We start from the raw sequence: 16393 nt of genomic DNA, 5'->3' as shown, positions 1-16393 counted from the left end.
TAATAAATAGCATTGGAAGCTCTTCTTTGATGTCAGCAGACATTCTTCAGGACTGTATTCATTATCTTTTTGTTGATTTGATTACATTTTGTTGAAAATAATTACAAATAACGAAAATCATACCACTTGTTCATCCAAAGTGTTAAGGTTGATGGGATTCCAAATTGACGTTCGTCTGAAAAACAATTGGTTTTATCGAATATTTTTAAATGCACAAAACATGTGATTAACACCCTGCTAATGAAAAGGGGTAAGTTGCAACGAACTTTGTTTTTATTAAAAAAAAAACAATTGAAATGTTTGAAAATTTATAGCTTTTGATGTTTTTGTGGTGTTATTACGCAAAAAACACCCATTGCAGTAATTTTTGCTTTTGTTTGAATTAAATTTTACAATTTTTTTTCTGTCAAAAATATTTATAAAGAAAAAAACATAAATTATAAAAATATTTATTTAAAAATACTTTTTGATTGTCCGAAAATTATTTTTATATATTAATTCATGATATAGGATTAAAAAACCAATATAAAGTTTGAAGATGATATCATTAAGTCAATCCGTCACACTAGGTAATGTTTTCACGGCATCGAAAATTCTAAGATATTTTTTCGTTCATATTTTGAAATTTTCTGTATGCACACAAAACTTTAAAAAAAACTATCTCAGGATGTTAGAAACTATGTCATCATCAATTTGTTATCATTAAATGAAACCTTTATTTCATTACTAGCTGACCCGGTGTGCTTTGCAACACCTTCCAAAAATTATTGAAATTTGTGGTCCCTAGTTATTTAACTTTTCATTTATTTGCACAAAATTCAAAATTCAATTTCAATATCATGAAAATGTTTTTTTTTTCAAAATGAAGTTGCATCGTTTTTTTTTTTTAATCTTAATTCATTTATTTTTGAATCCGTTTTCAAGAATTTATGACTCTGGATTTCTTTGCCTCATAAGTTCATAGCTTAAGCCATTTTTTTGGAATCTTTGCTGTCTCTTTTTTTGTAGAGAGTCTCAAACTTTCCTAGAAAAGTTTTTTGTAACAAAATTACATCACAGGTTACTCATTTTACCTATTCGTTCTCGAGTTATTATACAAATAGTGAGAGTGACCCCCTCCATCATTCCTTCAACCCTCATGGAAGGAATGGGGTCTCATAACATCAGAAAAACACATCTTGTATACAAATACTATTCCATGTCATATATGGCGTCATTCTTGATAAGCTCTCGAGCTATTCAAAAAATGGGTGACCCTCTCCCCACTTTATATCTCCCCTCTGGCAGTAGAAATGAATCTCAAATCATCGAAACAACATTACCCGTACACAAATATGCATCCATGAAAATTTGGTTCCATTTTCTCGATTAATTATCAAAATATATAAAAAAATGTATGAGTGGCCCTCTTCCCATTATATCGTTCCACTGAATGGAAAGAGGGGTGCTAAACCACCGAAAAATCATTTCTCGTACTCGACTGCCCTCCCATACAAAATTTTGTTTCGTTTGCTTTATTAGTTGTCGAGTTGTGCCATAACATTTGTATCGGAGCCCCTCTTGCTGCCTATCATTCCGTACCTGGAAGGAGGGGATCAAGATCAAACATTCCGTGTATTCAAATACATTCCCATGCCTAATTCTAATCCATTTGCTCGATTGTTAGATTGTTCCCATGCCATATTTGGTTCCATTTGCTAGTTAAGTGCTTGGTTTATGCAACATAATCGTATATGAGCTCCCGTCTTCTCTAACTGTGTCCCCAATTGAAGGAGAAAGATGTCTCAAATAAGCTAATAACCTTTTTACGTTTCCAAATGCTTTCCCATGCCAAAGTTGTTTATATTTGCTCAAGTTATGCGAAAAGTTGTAAAGGAGCCCCCTCTCTCCTCCCTATCACGCAGCAGGAGGCAGTAGTACCAAATATTCACAGAACCTTTCCATGTGCTCAATTACTCTTACAAACCAAATTTCGTTTTGATTTACTGGGTAAGTTCCCGAGTGATTTAAAAATTGTATGGAAGCACCCTCCTCCCTAAAGATTTTAAAACTTGAAGAACGGAGGTTTCTCAAAATAACATAGAAACATTTCTACTAATCAATTACCTTTCCACACCAAATTTGGTTCCATTTGCTTGATTAGCTATCCAATTATGCTGAAAATTGTAAAGGAGCCCCCCCCCCCCACTTTTTATGTCCTCACTGGAAGGAGGGAAGGGTAGCAAATATTCAAAGAACTATTTATCGTACCCAAATGAACTTCCAAGCCAAATTTGGTTTCATTTGATAGAATAGTTTTCTAGTTATGCGATCAAAAAGGTATGAAAGCCCCCTTCTTCTTTCCTGTATCTTCACTGGAATGAGGGAGGGTCTGAACTAATCATAGAACCATTCCTTGTATTCCCCATGCCAAATTTGATTCCATTAGCTTGATTAGTTCTCCAGTTATGTTAAAAATTATAAGGTAGGCCCCCTCCCTCCTTCGTATCTCCTCACTGGAAGGAGAGAGGGGCACCAAATATTCTTAGAAACATTCCTCGTAACCATTTCTCCCATGCCTAGTTTGGTTTGATGTGCTTGATCAGTTCTCGAGTTATGAAGACTTATTACTTTTATATGAAAGACCCCCTCCCCCCTTCCTATTAGAGGCAGGGGTCTCAAACTATAATAGGAACCTTTCCCGGCCTCCAATACCCCCACCTGCCAAGTTTCATGTAAATCGGTTCTGTAGTTTTCGAGTCTATGATGGTTACAAAAATTTGCAAATTAAAGGATTCAATTCAATAATGAACTTTTTCGAAGATCACGAATAATTATGACTTCTGAGAAAAAAGTTATAAAAGTTTTCTTTCTGTTTTCTTTTCCCAATTTTGCAAAATACGGCAAATATGATGATTTTTACTATAAATTTTATCCTAATTTGATTCTTGGATATTTCTTAATAAGTTCAATCATTTTGAAGTTTTAATAAAAGTTGTTAAATGAGTAAAAATCTTTATAATCAAATGCTAGAAGGCTTCGTTTTATGGTGTCGGAAATAGTTTTAATGTTATCTATTTAAATTTCTAAAAATTGTTGAACATATTTTTTTTCAATACTATACTTGTACCTCTGTAAATCTGAATCCTTGGTTAAATGAAGGACAATGTTATTTTTTTGCATGTAGGTTTGTTCGTTTATCAGTTATGAATGATAGATTTTACCCAAAATCAATCAATTTCAAAATGCCACGCCATAACACAAAAACAAGAGCTGATAGACTAAATCGGGCAAATGAATTCACGACGCCATATTCTTCCAAAAATAGTGCCTAATACTTATGCACTAATAATTCTGTTGCCTAGTGTTGATGTTTAAAAAAGCTATTAAACTTTTAAATTGTAATTCTTAACTCATATTATTGGAACTCAGAATTTAAACTTTAAGCACAAAAGAATTTTTCAGCTCTTTGGGTCGTGAAGTATATTAAATTCTGCACCTCAAAAATTATCACGTTATTGAAAATTAGAAATTATCGTTTTCAATTAGAAAAAAGAAGTGGATAGAGGTGAGGTCATTTTTCTAGTTTTTTTTTTAAATTATAACTCAATATTATTACTCTGGTTTTGGGCTTCTTTACGTATATTTTTAAAAAGACAAAATATTACATCAAAAGGTTTTAAAACCTTGCATGAATTTTTAAGTTTTTTTGCGTATATAAATTTATAAAATTCTTTTATGCCTTATGTTCAAAGCGCATTTAGTAGCACTATCCCCTTCCTGAGTTCTATAATCAACTTTGTTTTTATCCATCGTTGTGTTCAAGCTCCTACGTGACACCTGAAAATCAAGAGAAGTACAGCCAGGTATAGAGTTTGTAATTTTTACTACCAAAAGTTAAAAAAATAAAATAAAATTTTTACTTTTTGATTGATTCATTCATAACAACAACTTTTATTCATACAGTTTTGTGTGTTAACTCAACCTTTTTTAACATCTATAGATTTTGAAAATAAAAAATTTAATTGAATGATTAATGACATTTCGGTAAACTATACATTCTAATAGGAAGAATATCAAATGAAAGTAATGAAAATTATAGACGGATAGATTAGATAAGGAAGCATGAAAGGTGTTGAAAATGAGCCAAGAGCGTGATTTGAGAAATCTTCTTGCCGCACAAGACCATTTGTCCCACACCGTATTTTTGTCTAAAAGAAGCAAAGTCGATAGGCTGACTTTGCATTGATCTATACAATGATACATGGACGTGTTTTTCGTACCTCGATCGGACACAACACAACACAACACAAAATAAAAAAATTGATTGTGATGGTAACTCATATTAAGGGTGAAAGTAAAAAAATTATTTACTCACAAAAGTTAAGAAATTCAAATGCTAAAAACCAATGAGTCTCCTCATTAAAGACCAACCCTCGTGTGCCAGCAAAGCAGCAACCTCGAGCAAATCGGTGTGTTCTGGATGTGTCTGCCTGCCCTCGGGAACAGCGGGCACGAGCAGTTAGACAAGAAAAAAAAAAAAGAAATGTAAATTGTTTCCTGTTTTTCATTACGTTCGGCCATTCATTTTCCCGTTCACCGTTTCCGGTCTATGATGAAGCTCACTGCACATTGCAACATAAGTTTTTTTTTCCTAGTTGGCTTTTCATTTCTGGCTTGGGGAGCCATCATGCTCCCATGAATTTGTAGTATGTTTCTAACCGGACAACTTTCTTGGTCACCTCGTTTTTTCTTTCAGATTCTTGGAGCGGGACTGTTTGCCTTCACGATCTACATCCGTGCCGAGCCCGGTTTCGACGAATGGATCCGGCTGCTGGACATCTACGAGTACTATATCGGCGTTTACATCCTGATCGGTGCGGGGGCGTTGGTCATGATTTTCTCCTTCCTTGGATGCTGTAGCGCCCTCATGGAACATTCGGTGGCCCTCTATGGGGTAAGTTATTTGTTTTCAGCTAGGATTGAGACAGCTTGAAAATTAAGCAGTGTTTAGCTTATGAAAGATGACAAAATATCAAAACAAACAAATATAAACAAGATTTCAAAGTGTGATAAGGTCAAAGTAAGTCAAAGTATATAGGCCTCTAAATAGAACCTGATCCGCTAAACTTTTTCCCCGAAATTCAATAAATTGTTTTAAATGTTTATCTTCATCTGAACCTGCATAACTTTTTAGCAAAGCAAATTGATGGAAAAATTCAATGTCTATGACTGTTGAATAACGTTATGGTTCTGGAAAACGGATACTTTTGTCAAATAATTTAATCTTTTCAAAATCAAATCTTTTATATCTTTGAAGAAAAAATCAACAAAATGAAGATAAATTTTGTTCAATTTGCAGATCTGTAATCTCGCTGAGTCAAAATTCTTTTAAAAAAATCATTAAAAATAAATCAAAGTTTTTTTCTATTTGTGTTACAATATTTGTCAATTTTTAAAGGCCAACTCCTGTTTTGAAAGTAGGAAATACCTTTCATCACACTAATTCAAAGCATTATCATAAAAAAATAATATTGCGTACCAATTTCTGCCACCAGCTCTTTAGGAGTGAAAAAGGTCTATCAATATCATACATTCCTTCGATATGATGAAACTTGCTTATGAACCGAATTTCGTGAAATTCACTCGCAAAATTAATGAGTTTAAATCAATTTTAGCTTCGACTTTATAAGAAGACTCTTAAACACTTTAAAGATAGGAGTAGTCATAAATACAAAAAAAAACTTTTAAATTAAGTTCACGCCTGCTTGCGACCCCAATTTCATGAAAATCTTTGAAAAATATTTAAATTATTTTGAACTTAATATTCGTTTTACTTTCAAAAGGAACTGTTTTATTAAACTTTCATGAACACTACTTGCTAATTGCTCAAAACGGGTTTAGTTTTATATTGATTTGGCATGGCTCCAGTTTAGAAAAAAAGTAAGGAGTCTTGTTTTGCCTAAATTAAACTGTTTCGTTTGTGTTCCATAAATTATGAAAATCACTTGAAATTTGCTCATATTGTATCTTATTTCACATTTATTCCGAATCAAATCCTTCGTATCGAAAGTGGAAGGAGTTATTTATTGAAATAAATCGATTCATGTTAAATTAAACTTGTTTCCCAAATTTGCATGAATAATAGTTTTATATGAGAGTTTTGAACTTTCACAAAATTAATGTTCATTTAAGAAGACGATAAATCATTATTAATGTTCCTAGAACTGCATTGGTATCGTAACCTGGAGTGAATCATGTTACGGACTATTTTCGTATTATTTCTGTCAAATAATATTAAGCGGACCTTTACAAAACTGAGTAGAAGATAGAAGTTCGTATTGGTTACTAGCAAATGAAAAAGTTTTTTTTTACCAATAAAATGGAGAGAATATTATTACACCTTCCATCATATTGAACGTGGATCAGTGCATTGTATTTCGCTTCTCAGATATTTTTTGATTCTTCCTTTTTCCTGTAATCATCGTTACTTATATTCGAAGAAATGTCACATGTAGTGCTTACCTCCGGGGGCAAAAATTGTCGTAATAATATATTTCTTTTAAGTTTTTGATTTCCAGTTAAAGCTGATATCGAATATCTTCTGGGTTGAACTTAACACTGAATGTTTTTTGGTCTATGTATTTTTTTTTTCGTTTATAGAGGATCCCAGATACTGTTTTTTTCTATTTAGATTAACCCTATATTAAATCTATTTTCTCCAAAATCATTTTAAAAGTATTTTTTGAATTTTGATTGACAGCAAATTGAAATCTATTTTTTACAAAAAATTAAAAACTACAAATTACGTGAGAACTATAGCATTTTTATATCTTTTTTTGACATATTTTTTAAACTAAAGCACGTGTTTTCAGAGTCTGTATATAAATTTGGGAACTTCTATATTTTTTTCTTGATTTCTTCTTTAATTTTCTCTCTAAGTTTTTGAGTATCAAGAGTGAAACGAATATTTTTTAACTTTTTAAATTGAAAATTTTTAAATAAAAAATAATTAAAACACCTGGTTTGATGATAATAGAATAAGAAATAAAATTCAAAATTGTGGAATTTTATCCTGAATGATCATGCTTTTTCTCATCAATGTTCAAAATCTGTTCAAGGAATATGTTATTTTTTAACTTTGATTCAATAATTTGATTTTGATTGTAATGTTGGATAGAAAATTAGAAATGAAACTCAATTTTTTTTTTCGCAAATCTTTATCCTTTTTCATGATTTGTAACATTTGAGTATAAACTATTCTTTGTGGTACATGTCATAAAAATTTTATTTTGTTGTTTTTTTCTGGTTTTAAACTCTTTTTATTAATTTAGATATAGGTACTAAAATAAAAATACTAAAGTTTTTATTTTCAAACCTTCATGTGTTTTAAGATGTTTTTTAATCAACACCTGTTCTGACTTCTCGTACTGAGTGTTGGATCGAATTTTGAGTTTAAGTTCTACAAAGTTAACCTTTTCTTTGATAATATTATATAATATAATAATAATATAATAATCAATATCAAAGGTATTTGTGAATACTGATAAAAAGGTGCATTTATTACACATTTATTCTTTTTTTTTTGTAAACTTAAACACATTGTGGATCAAATCTCGTTTTTTCGCTTTTCGCGAGTGCACTCCACTGAGAAGCACAGCTCAAATGTGACCTTTTTTTTGAAAGAAACTTTATTCAAAATTATTGTATACATTACTTTGAATAACTCAAAAATACTATATTTGTAAAGTTTGGTACAGTTATTTCTGTGGTTGAGATTCCCAAATGTTTGTGTTTTCGGGCTAAGATTTCTAAGCGGTCCTTAATGTGTTAAGTAACCGATTTATTTAGGAGAAAAATGAAACTCATGAAGTTTGTTTATCTGAATACACAAATAAATCCATAGAACACAAATAAAACATTACAAAATAGCTTTTAAACATTTTTGGTTGAGACGTTTACAGCTTGTTTGCTACAAATTTCAATTGGAACTTGATAACTAAATCAACTGTATAGTATACTTTTATTTAAATTTTTAAAATTTATGAATATGCAATTATGCCCTACGCCCGGGGCAATTTTTCTCGGAAGCCCCTATGAATCGCTTTTAAAAACAGCGAAAAGCATAGTGTTCGTTTTGAAAACTGTTGTTTTTTTTTTCACAAGAGCAGAATTTTGGCAAATCATTATATTTTATGCAAAATAACCAGCAAATACATATTTTTATTAAAAAAAATTGGAAATTTCAGCGATCTACCCTTAGTTTTTCGCTTATGGAAAATAATAAATGCTGGTATGAGACTTGACTTCCCTGATGACCCTTAGCCGAAGTTGCCGATCAGATGCTTCACTTCAATGCTTGATTTGAACTTTGTAGACATTTTTGACAGTATAAGCATACTTTTCCACCACTCACACACAGTAATTCTTCAAATAATCAACGGATTTGTCAGCTTTCAATTCGATAATGATGGATTTTGTAGTAACTTTTCCATTTTTGGTGTTTTTCTCAAATTTGATTATCTTTTTTTTTAAGGGTTTATTAATGACACTTTACCATCCTTGTGGCATTCGTGTCTTGATAAACTTGATTATCGAAAAGGGGGTGTTACATAAATTTTGCATTATTTTTATGTATATGCTTCTCAAGTAAGCATTCTTAATTGCCTTTATTTTTTTCCAAAAAAACTCTAGGAAACTCATAATTTAAAATGATTTTCAATTTATTTTTCACAATTTTTTATTTTTCTTAAATTTTGATGCTAACTGATTTTTACCCAGATATTTCCCAGGTTAAATTTTGAAGTGTTTGTAAGTTTAAAGTTATCTTGTAATTTTTCTCTATTGTCATTTTTGTCAATTTTGCCATTTTTGTCATTTCTGCAATTTTTTTATTTTTGTCCTTTTTTGTCCTTTTTTCGTCATTTTCGTCATTTTTGTCATTTTTGTCATTTTTGTCATTTTTGTCATTTTTGTCATTTTTGTCATTTTTGTCATTTTTGTCATTTTTGTCATTTTTGTCATTTTTGTCATTTTTGTCATTTTTGTCATTTTTGTCATTTTTGTCATTTTTGTCATTTTTGTCATTTTTGTCATTTTTGTCATTTTTGTCATTTTTGTCATTTTTGTCATTTTTGTCATTTTTGTCATTTTTGTCATTTTTGTCATTTTTGTCATTTTTGTCATTTTTGTCATTTTTGTCATTTTTGTCACTTTTGTCATTTTTGTCATTTTTTTCATTTTTGTCATTTTTGTCATTTTTGTCATTTTTGTCATTTTTGTCATTTTTGTCATTTTTGTCATTTTTGTCATTTTTGTCATTTTTGTCATTTTTGTCATTTTTGTCATTTTTGTCATTTTTGTCATTTTTGTCATTTTTGTCATTTTTGTCATTTTTGTCATTTTTGTCATTTTTGTCATTTTTGTCATTTTTGTCATTTTTGTCATTTTTGTCATTTTTGTCATTTTTGTCATTTTTGTCATTTTTGTCATCTTGGTCATTTTTGTCATTTTTGTCATTTTTGTCATTTTTGTCATTTTTGTCATTTTTGTCATTTTTGTCATTTTTGTCATTTTTGTCATTTTTGTCATTTTTGTCATTTTTGTCATTTTTGTCATTTTTGTCATTTTTGTCATTTTTGTCATTTTGGTCATTTTTGTCATTTTTGTCATTTTTGTCATTTTTGTCATTTTTGTCATTTTTGTCATTTTTGTCATTTTTGTCATTTTTGTCATTTTTGTCATTTTTGTCATTTTTGTCATTTTTGTCATTTTTGTCATTTTTGTCATTTTTGTCATTTTTGTCATTTTTGTCATTTTTGTCATTTTTGTCATTTTTGTCATTTTTGTCATTTTTGTCATTTTTGTCATTTTTGTCATTTTTGTCATTTTTGTCATTTTTGTCATTTTTGTCATTTTTGTCATTTTTGTCATTTTTGTCATTTTTGTCATTTTTGTCATTTTTGTCATTTTTGTCATTTTTGTCATTTTTGTCATTTTTGTCATTTTTGTCATTTTTGTCATTTTTGTCATTTTTGTCATTATTGTCATTTTTGTCATTTTTGTCATTTTTGTCATTTTTGTCATTTTTGTCATTTTTGTCATTTTTGTCATTTTTGTCATTTTTGTCATTTTTGTCATTTTTGTCATTTTTGTCATTTTTGTCATTTTTGTCATTTTTGTCATTTTTGTCATTTTTGTCATTTTTGTCATTTTTGTCATTTTTGTCATTTTTGTCATTTTTGTCATTTTTGTCATTTTTGTCATTTTTGTCATTTTTGTCAATTTTGTTAATTTTCAGCCAAATGCCAAATTTCAGAACGATCTGATCATGGGGAGGGGTTGCTTGAGTCTGAAACGTGAATAGGATTTTAAATTATTTTGCTCGGGAGGAACAAAAAATACTGGTTTTTCATTATTATCTTTTTTTCTTCACCAGCCGATTGCATTTTATGAATAGTTTTATTAAAGCCTAAATTTAGAAAAATATTTTACCCAAAGACTGCAACCCGATTGGACTTGAAATAAAAAAAGTGATTCCGGTTAAAAATTGTATTGTGGACGAAAATTGTCGTCTAACACGCAATGAGTACTTTTTACGCATTGTTTTTATACGAGAATTTTCAGATAAAATACAATCTTTGAACCGCAATAACATTTTTGTTTCAATTCCAATCGTGTTGCAGTCTTTGAGGGAAATATTTGTCTGAATTTAGGTTTTGAGAAAATTGTTCATAAAAAGCATTTGGCCGGCGAAAAAAAAAGTCATCATTTGTAATTTTTGTATTGATTTTTTTTTTTTACATATTTTTCAAGAAATCAGGTGTAATGCAAGGTAAAGTTGATACAAATTTGAACCAAACGGCTCAGTAACTTTTGGTTTCTTTTTCCCATTTCTCATTCTCCGATACCTGATGGAAGGACTCGCCATTTTTTTCCCAACCAGAACCCGGCGGACATTTATTGGAAACATTTCGTCTCGCCGTTTGTCCCAAAGTCATTTATCTGACCCGTGTCGTTGTACAGTCATTCCTGTTAGTACTTTTATCGCCACCAAGTCACATCCCAGACCAGAATCGGTATCATATCGGCGAAAGAAACTGAACCTCACCAGAACAGAAATAACACCAGCATGCCAACTTCCGCTCCGTTACGGAAAACAAATGTACAAATCAATATTAATTGAACGCATTTTTCATCACTTCCTCCTCGTCTCAGAGAGTCGGTAAGTTCGTCCTGGTCCAGTGTTTATTTTTCACTCTAGGGAAGCAACCTTTTCAGCTAGCTTCCATATACCGTAGTTAGTTCCATTCCATTTCAATGGAGCTGATGAGCTGGTGAAAGAACTAGTGTTACGCAACAATTCACATCCCAACGCAGGCTGACCGGAATAGATGAATGAGATGATCTTGTTCTGTGCCGGTGTGGTGCCTTCGACAGGTCGTAAATAAAAGTGGGACGGTAATCGATTGAATGACCTATGGGTTGTTGTTGTTTTGAGATAAAAATTTTTAATTGTCCTTTAGAGTTTGAATTACAAATTAGAATTTTCGAAACCACGAAACAATTTCCAGGATTTCTTTCAACATAATTGGAAAAGTCAAATGCAATTAAATGACTGTTAAAGTCTTATTGAATGAAATTTGACCTGCTGCTTCTTGAAACTTTGAACTTGGAGGTCATTCAAAGGAACTCCATCTCCGATTCCGGAAATCTAGATGCTTAGATCGAACCGAGCAAACCTCGTAAGACATTTTCACCTCTTATCAATGAGTCAACCTGCCTGAACACGCCATAGCATCGGCCCATGGTGAGTCAATTCCAATGAAATTGTTCTTCGTTCTTCTTCGATTTCGTTCTGGAAGTCATGTCTTAGAGGCAAAAAGGTTATCCTAGACTAGTTGTTAGCTGGTAGATGGTGGTGCTATATCCGGACTGGTAAAATAAATGACGGAAAATGCTAATGTGGTGAATCGGAAGAGAGGAGGGCGGAAAAAAGCAAGAATGGGGGGTTGTTTTCCATCATCGACATCATTATTTCTTGAAGCTCGGATTTCGCCGTACTCGAACCGCACTAAAAGCAACCGGCGGCGGCCACGCTTGTTCTCTCTAATTAATCTTCAGCTCAAATGAACGAAGTCGAGAGTCCTGCCTTCCTTGGCCCTGGCTGTTTGTTGCCGGAACTACACCTAACTTGTGCCTTCCTATTCCCCAATGGGCAGGTGTAATCCCGACTGCGCTGTTTTACATGACTGCCCTTTTTTCCCCGACGACGATGCCCATTATTCACCCGAGCTTGGTGCTTTTTTTTCCTTTGCGTTCTTCCTCCTCGCTGCTACATCAGCTCTCATTTCATCCTTTGGGGGCCAGGAGAAAATTATCTTTTTGCATGAGAGGTTAGCCCCGGTCGGTAATCAATCTTCAGTCACTACACTTTTGTAAGAAAAGGTAATTGAAGAATGGCAATTGCTAGATTTGAATCTGATAAATGATGATAAAAACAACTTCCGAGATGAGTTCATCCATATAGCCGTTGCCTCTCTGCCAGCATTAATCTTCGCTTATTAACCCATGCATAAAGATAACGGTGCACAAGAAAAAAAAAATTAGACGTTGCAGAAAAAATAATTTCAAATCACAAAGCACAAAAAAACTTGTTCTTGGAAAAAAATTCAGGAATATAATGAAGTTCCAAAACGTCCCAGAGCGTATTCAAGTCTTAACTTCAAGTAACACTGACAGTTTTATTGGACTTCTCAAACCCCTTATAAAACCAAAACTTTATCTAAGGATATGATCATTTAGTAACCGGGCACTTTATTTCGGTGATAGCTACGTTACTAAAGCTCGGATATGCAGGATTTAGTAGCTTTGTGTTTGTTATGAAAAGGACTATTTTGCCTATTTTTGATCGATTTTTAAGTTAACGTGTTTGAGATATTTACGATGCAAAAAGACAAGGTAGAAAAATTTGCACAAATTTGCTCCTTTTACGCATTTTGCGCCTCGAAAATTCTTCATTGTCGAGTTGAAAGCTCATGAAGTGTTAATTTTTTCTGATTTTTTTTTCGAATCAAATAGTTCTGGTGGACAATAAAAAATATTATGAAAAACAAATAAATTTGAATAAATTTCATGAAAGCTTGTATGCAACAAAGTTGCAAACAATATCATTGCACAAAACCAAAAAAACAAGTGCTATTTTATCGAAAAATTCAACAAAATTAAGAATACAAATTACAAAATTTGTTTTTTTCCGTCTTGTTATCTTTTGAATTCTTGATTTTTTTTTCGAAATTTGTATTAAATACTTCAAACTTTATTTATTTCCCCCTTCGGGTTTTTTGAAATTTCAAAGAGGGGGGGGGGGGGGGGGGGGGGGAGAGTGGTTGACAAAAGAAGAAATTGTTTTTTGTTCCAGCCTTATTAGCTTACATTTAAATAAAAACTAGGCTGAAAATTTATTTTGTTAATAAAAACATCAAAACCAATTAAATATAACGAAATTTTTATTTTTTGTAATTTTGTATCACATAAAACCACAAAAAACACACAATGAGAGATTTTTGGAGTTCGTCATGCCATATTTCAACATTAAGTGGATCCAATATGCAGATTTCATATTCTTGAAATAATCAAAGGGTTGTTTTTCGTTTCTAATAATATCATTTAATAAACAATTTTAAAATTTTGGACTACAGTGAATCCCGAATTTTGTCACGCACCGATTATGTCTGCCCCCGATTTTGTTACCGTTTTTGACCCGATTTTGTCACTATATTTGATTTAATGTAAAAATAGTCAGATGCAAACCTTCTTCTTTTAAGATTATTATTTAAATTGATATCTTGTCAATTGACAACATTGTTTTACAACATGATAACATCGATAGCAATAGTGAAAATGACTTTTGAATCACACAAATAAAGGATGTCCGATTTTTTACAAGCGTATTTATTCACATTTGAACAGTTATAAATTTGATAAATACATTAAAAATAATAAATTTAACGATACAGCAAACCATTGATATGATCAACATGCTTTTTTACCCTAAGAGCTGAAGGCTTATTGCGTAAAAACTAATCTCGAGAAAACACGCTTTCAAGATGTGTAATTCCCATTTTCATATATTTTTAGAAATATGTATTTTCTCTCGAACGCAAAAGTAGGTAAATAAATATCTAAAAATCTGAAAAAAAAATCACCTAAATAAAGTTTCAATAATGAAAAATTGCTTGGCATTAAAAACTTAAAATCGACCATTTATGCTCTTATACCCCTTTGGCTCTGAGAGCCTCAATTAAGCTTCCTTCAAAGCGATTTCCCAAATAAGTCGCAAGAGGATGGCGTCATTTATCGAGAGATCTTTAGCATCATCCCAATCATTTATGTTGTTCAACATCCGTACATCTCCATTCGAAACGAGCAAAATTAATTTTACTTCATTTGTCAGTTTTGATTTTTTTTTATTTATAGCTGTTTGGTACAATACATTTTTTATGTTTTTTAAAACCTTGTTTTTTTCAAACCCCACGGAGAATCATTGATTCTTCTTGATAATAACAGTCGAAATAGAGTGTTTTAAAAAAGATAGCAACAAAATTTATTGTCTTTTTGATAAAAAAAATCAAAATCAATTACAGTAGTTTTTCGATTTTATCATGCTTAATTCACCGTGATAATGGCAAAACCGTAAATTTGGCGAAACTTGAAATAAAAATGGAAAAATGGCAAATGATTTCTGAATGATTTCCAAAAACAACATGATAAAATCGAAACAAAAACCGTGATCATATCGAGCGTGAATTTAGCGAGTATTGAAAAATCGAACAGTGATAAAATCGAAAAACTACTGTATTAACAACTAATAAGACACAAAAAAACTTCCCACACTGTTTTAAATGAAACATTCATTATGATTTCTGATGGTTTTCAACACAGTTATTCTAAAAGACTGGTCACTGTCCTTAATTTGTCACCCTTAAAATACATCATGGGGGTGACAAAATCGGGGATTCACTGTAGTTGTGCGCATTGTAACGAAAAGCATGAAGAAAAAATCGATATACCTCACATTTGGCCCTTAACATGTTCAATTCTATGATAAAGATCGCAAATTGAGCACCCTATCAGTATTTTTTATAATAAATTGCAAAAAAAATTCTCATGAAGTTATTATAAAATCAAAATTTTTTAAACATTTCAGAAACGTTTCGAATAACCTGTGCTGAGGTCTGTGAAATCGAGAAATTTTATCATTTGAGTATAAGCTCTTAATCCATCAGAAATCATATAAATCAAAAGTTTTTCAATGCCAGTTCAGCTAAACTATTTACATATGTTTGTTGCAAAACTCCCATTTTTAGGGACTTTTTCTTACTTTTAAGTCGGTCACAAGAAACATAACCGAAATTTTCAAAAACCAAGTGATAGCAGACATTTGGACGGGTAAAGTTTATGAAAATTGGTTTAGTACATTATTTTTTAGATATAAGTTATCCGAGTTTATATATCCCTAGCCGGCTAATTGTCCTTTTTTTGGGAGACTCTGGTAAGCTTTTTAAAAAAATTTTGAATTAGAAGTTAAAGAACTTTTTATTAAAGCAAAAGTCAGGAAATTTCATGTATCTAGCTTCTACCGTTCCTGAGATATCGCATTAGGAAGGTCATATACACCTTTATTTAAAGTTGCCAGAATTTTTTCAACATGTATCCCGGCCGGAAAATTCCGATCAGTTTTATCTATAAATCTGGCAAAGTCCAGGCATTTGATTGCGAAGTTGTCGATCAAAACTCTGAGCAATATCCGGGCATATTTGGCAAAAGCTCAAGAATTTCCAAATACCAAGAAAAAAAACACGAAACAAAAATTTTTTTTTATCATAAAAACTCATCAGCAGATTCTAAATAGTATCCAAGGCTTCCAAAAAATTTTTTATGATTATTTAAAAAAACCTTTGTGAACGCATAAAAAAAAGCAACAAATTCTCTTTTATTTTTGTATGATTTGGCAAACAAAGTGAATAAATCTGGGCAAAACCCGAGCTTCTTTCAATGAAATTCAGGCAATCGAGCCGGATCGAGCCAAATAATGTATTTAATATAAAGGCAAATCCAGGCAATCTGGCAAGCTTACCCCAATCGCAAAGAAGGATTGAACACATTTAGTACTTCTGGTTGTTATTTGTTGAATGTTTGTTTATTTATCATATTTGTTATCTTTGTCATTACAAATTTTTTGGATATAAGCATGTTGTCATTCCGGTTTTTATTTGTTTTTGTTTTTTGGTTTGATGATTTATTTATTTTTTGGTTCTCGCCATTTATATTTTTCGCCGTTGAACGTTTTCGATACTTGTATTCATAGTTCCGTTTTAATAATTTTTCTAGTTGTAAAACTAACTTTTCAAAG

At 31.4% G+C, this 16393-nt stretch overlaps 1 protein-coding gene across 1 annotated transcript in view; it reads left to right on the top strand.

Annotated features, from left to right (window-relative positions):
* LOC129747356 (tetraspanin-2A) overlaps positions 1-16393 on the top strand; it is a 158185-nt gene that overhangs the window by 92671 nt on the left and 49121 nt on the right. Inside the window, exon 3 of the mRNA XM_055741509.1 lies at positions 4739-4936. Coding sequence (XP_055597484.1) covers positions 4739-4936 — 198 coding nt within the window. The remainder of the gene's footprint in view (positions 1-4738; positions 4937-16393) is intronic.

The sequence above is a fragment of the Uranotaenia lowii genome, chromosome 2, assembly GCF_029784155.1.
Source record: "Uranotaenia lowii strain MFRU-FL chromosome 2, ASM2978415v1, whole genome shotgun sequence".
Lineage (NCBI taxonomy): Eukaryota > Metazoa > Arthropoda > Insecta > Diptera > Culicidae > Uranotaenia > Uranotaenia lowii.
The sequence above is the reverse complement of the archived record's forward strand: the minus strand, read 5'-3'. Positions and strand labels throughout refer to the sequence as shown.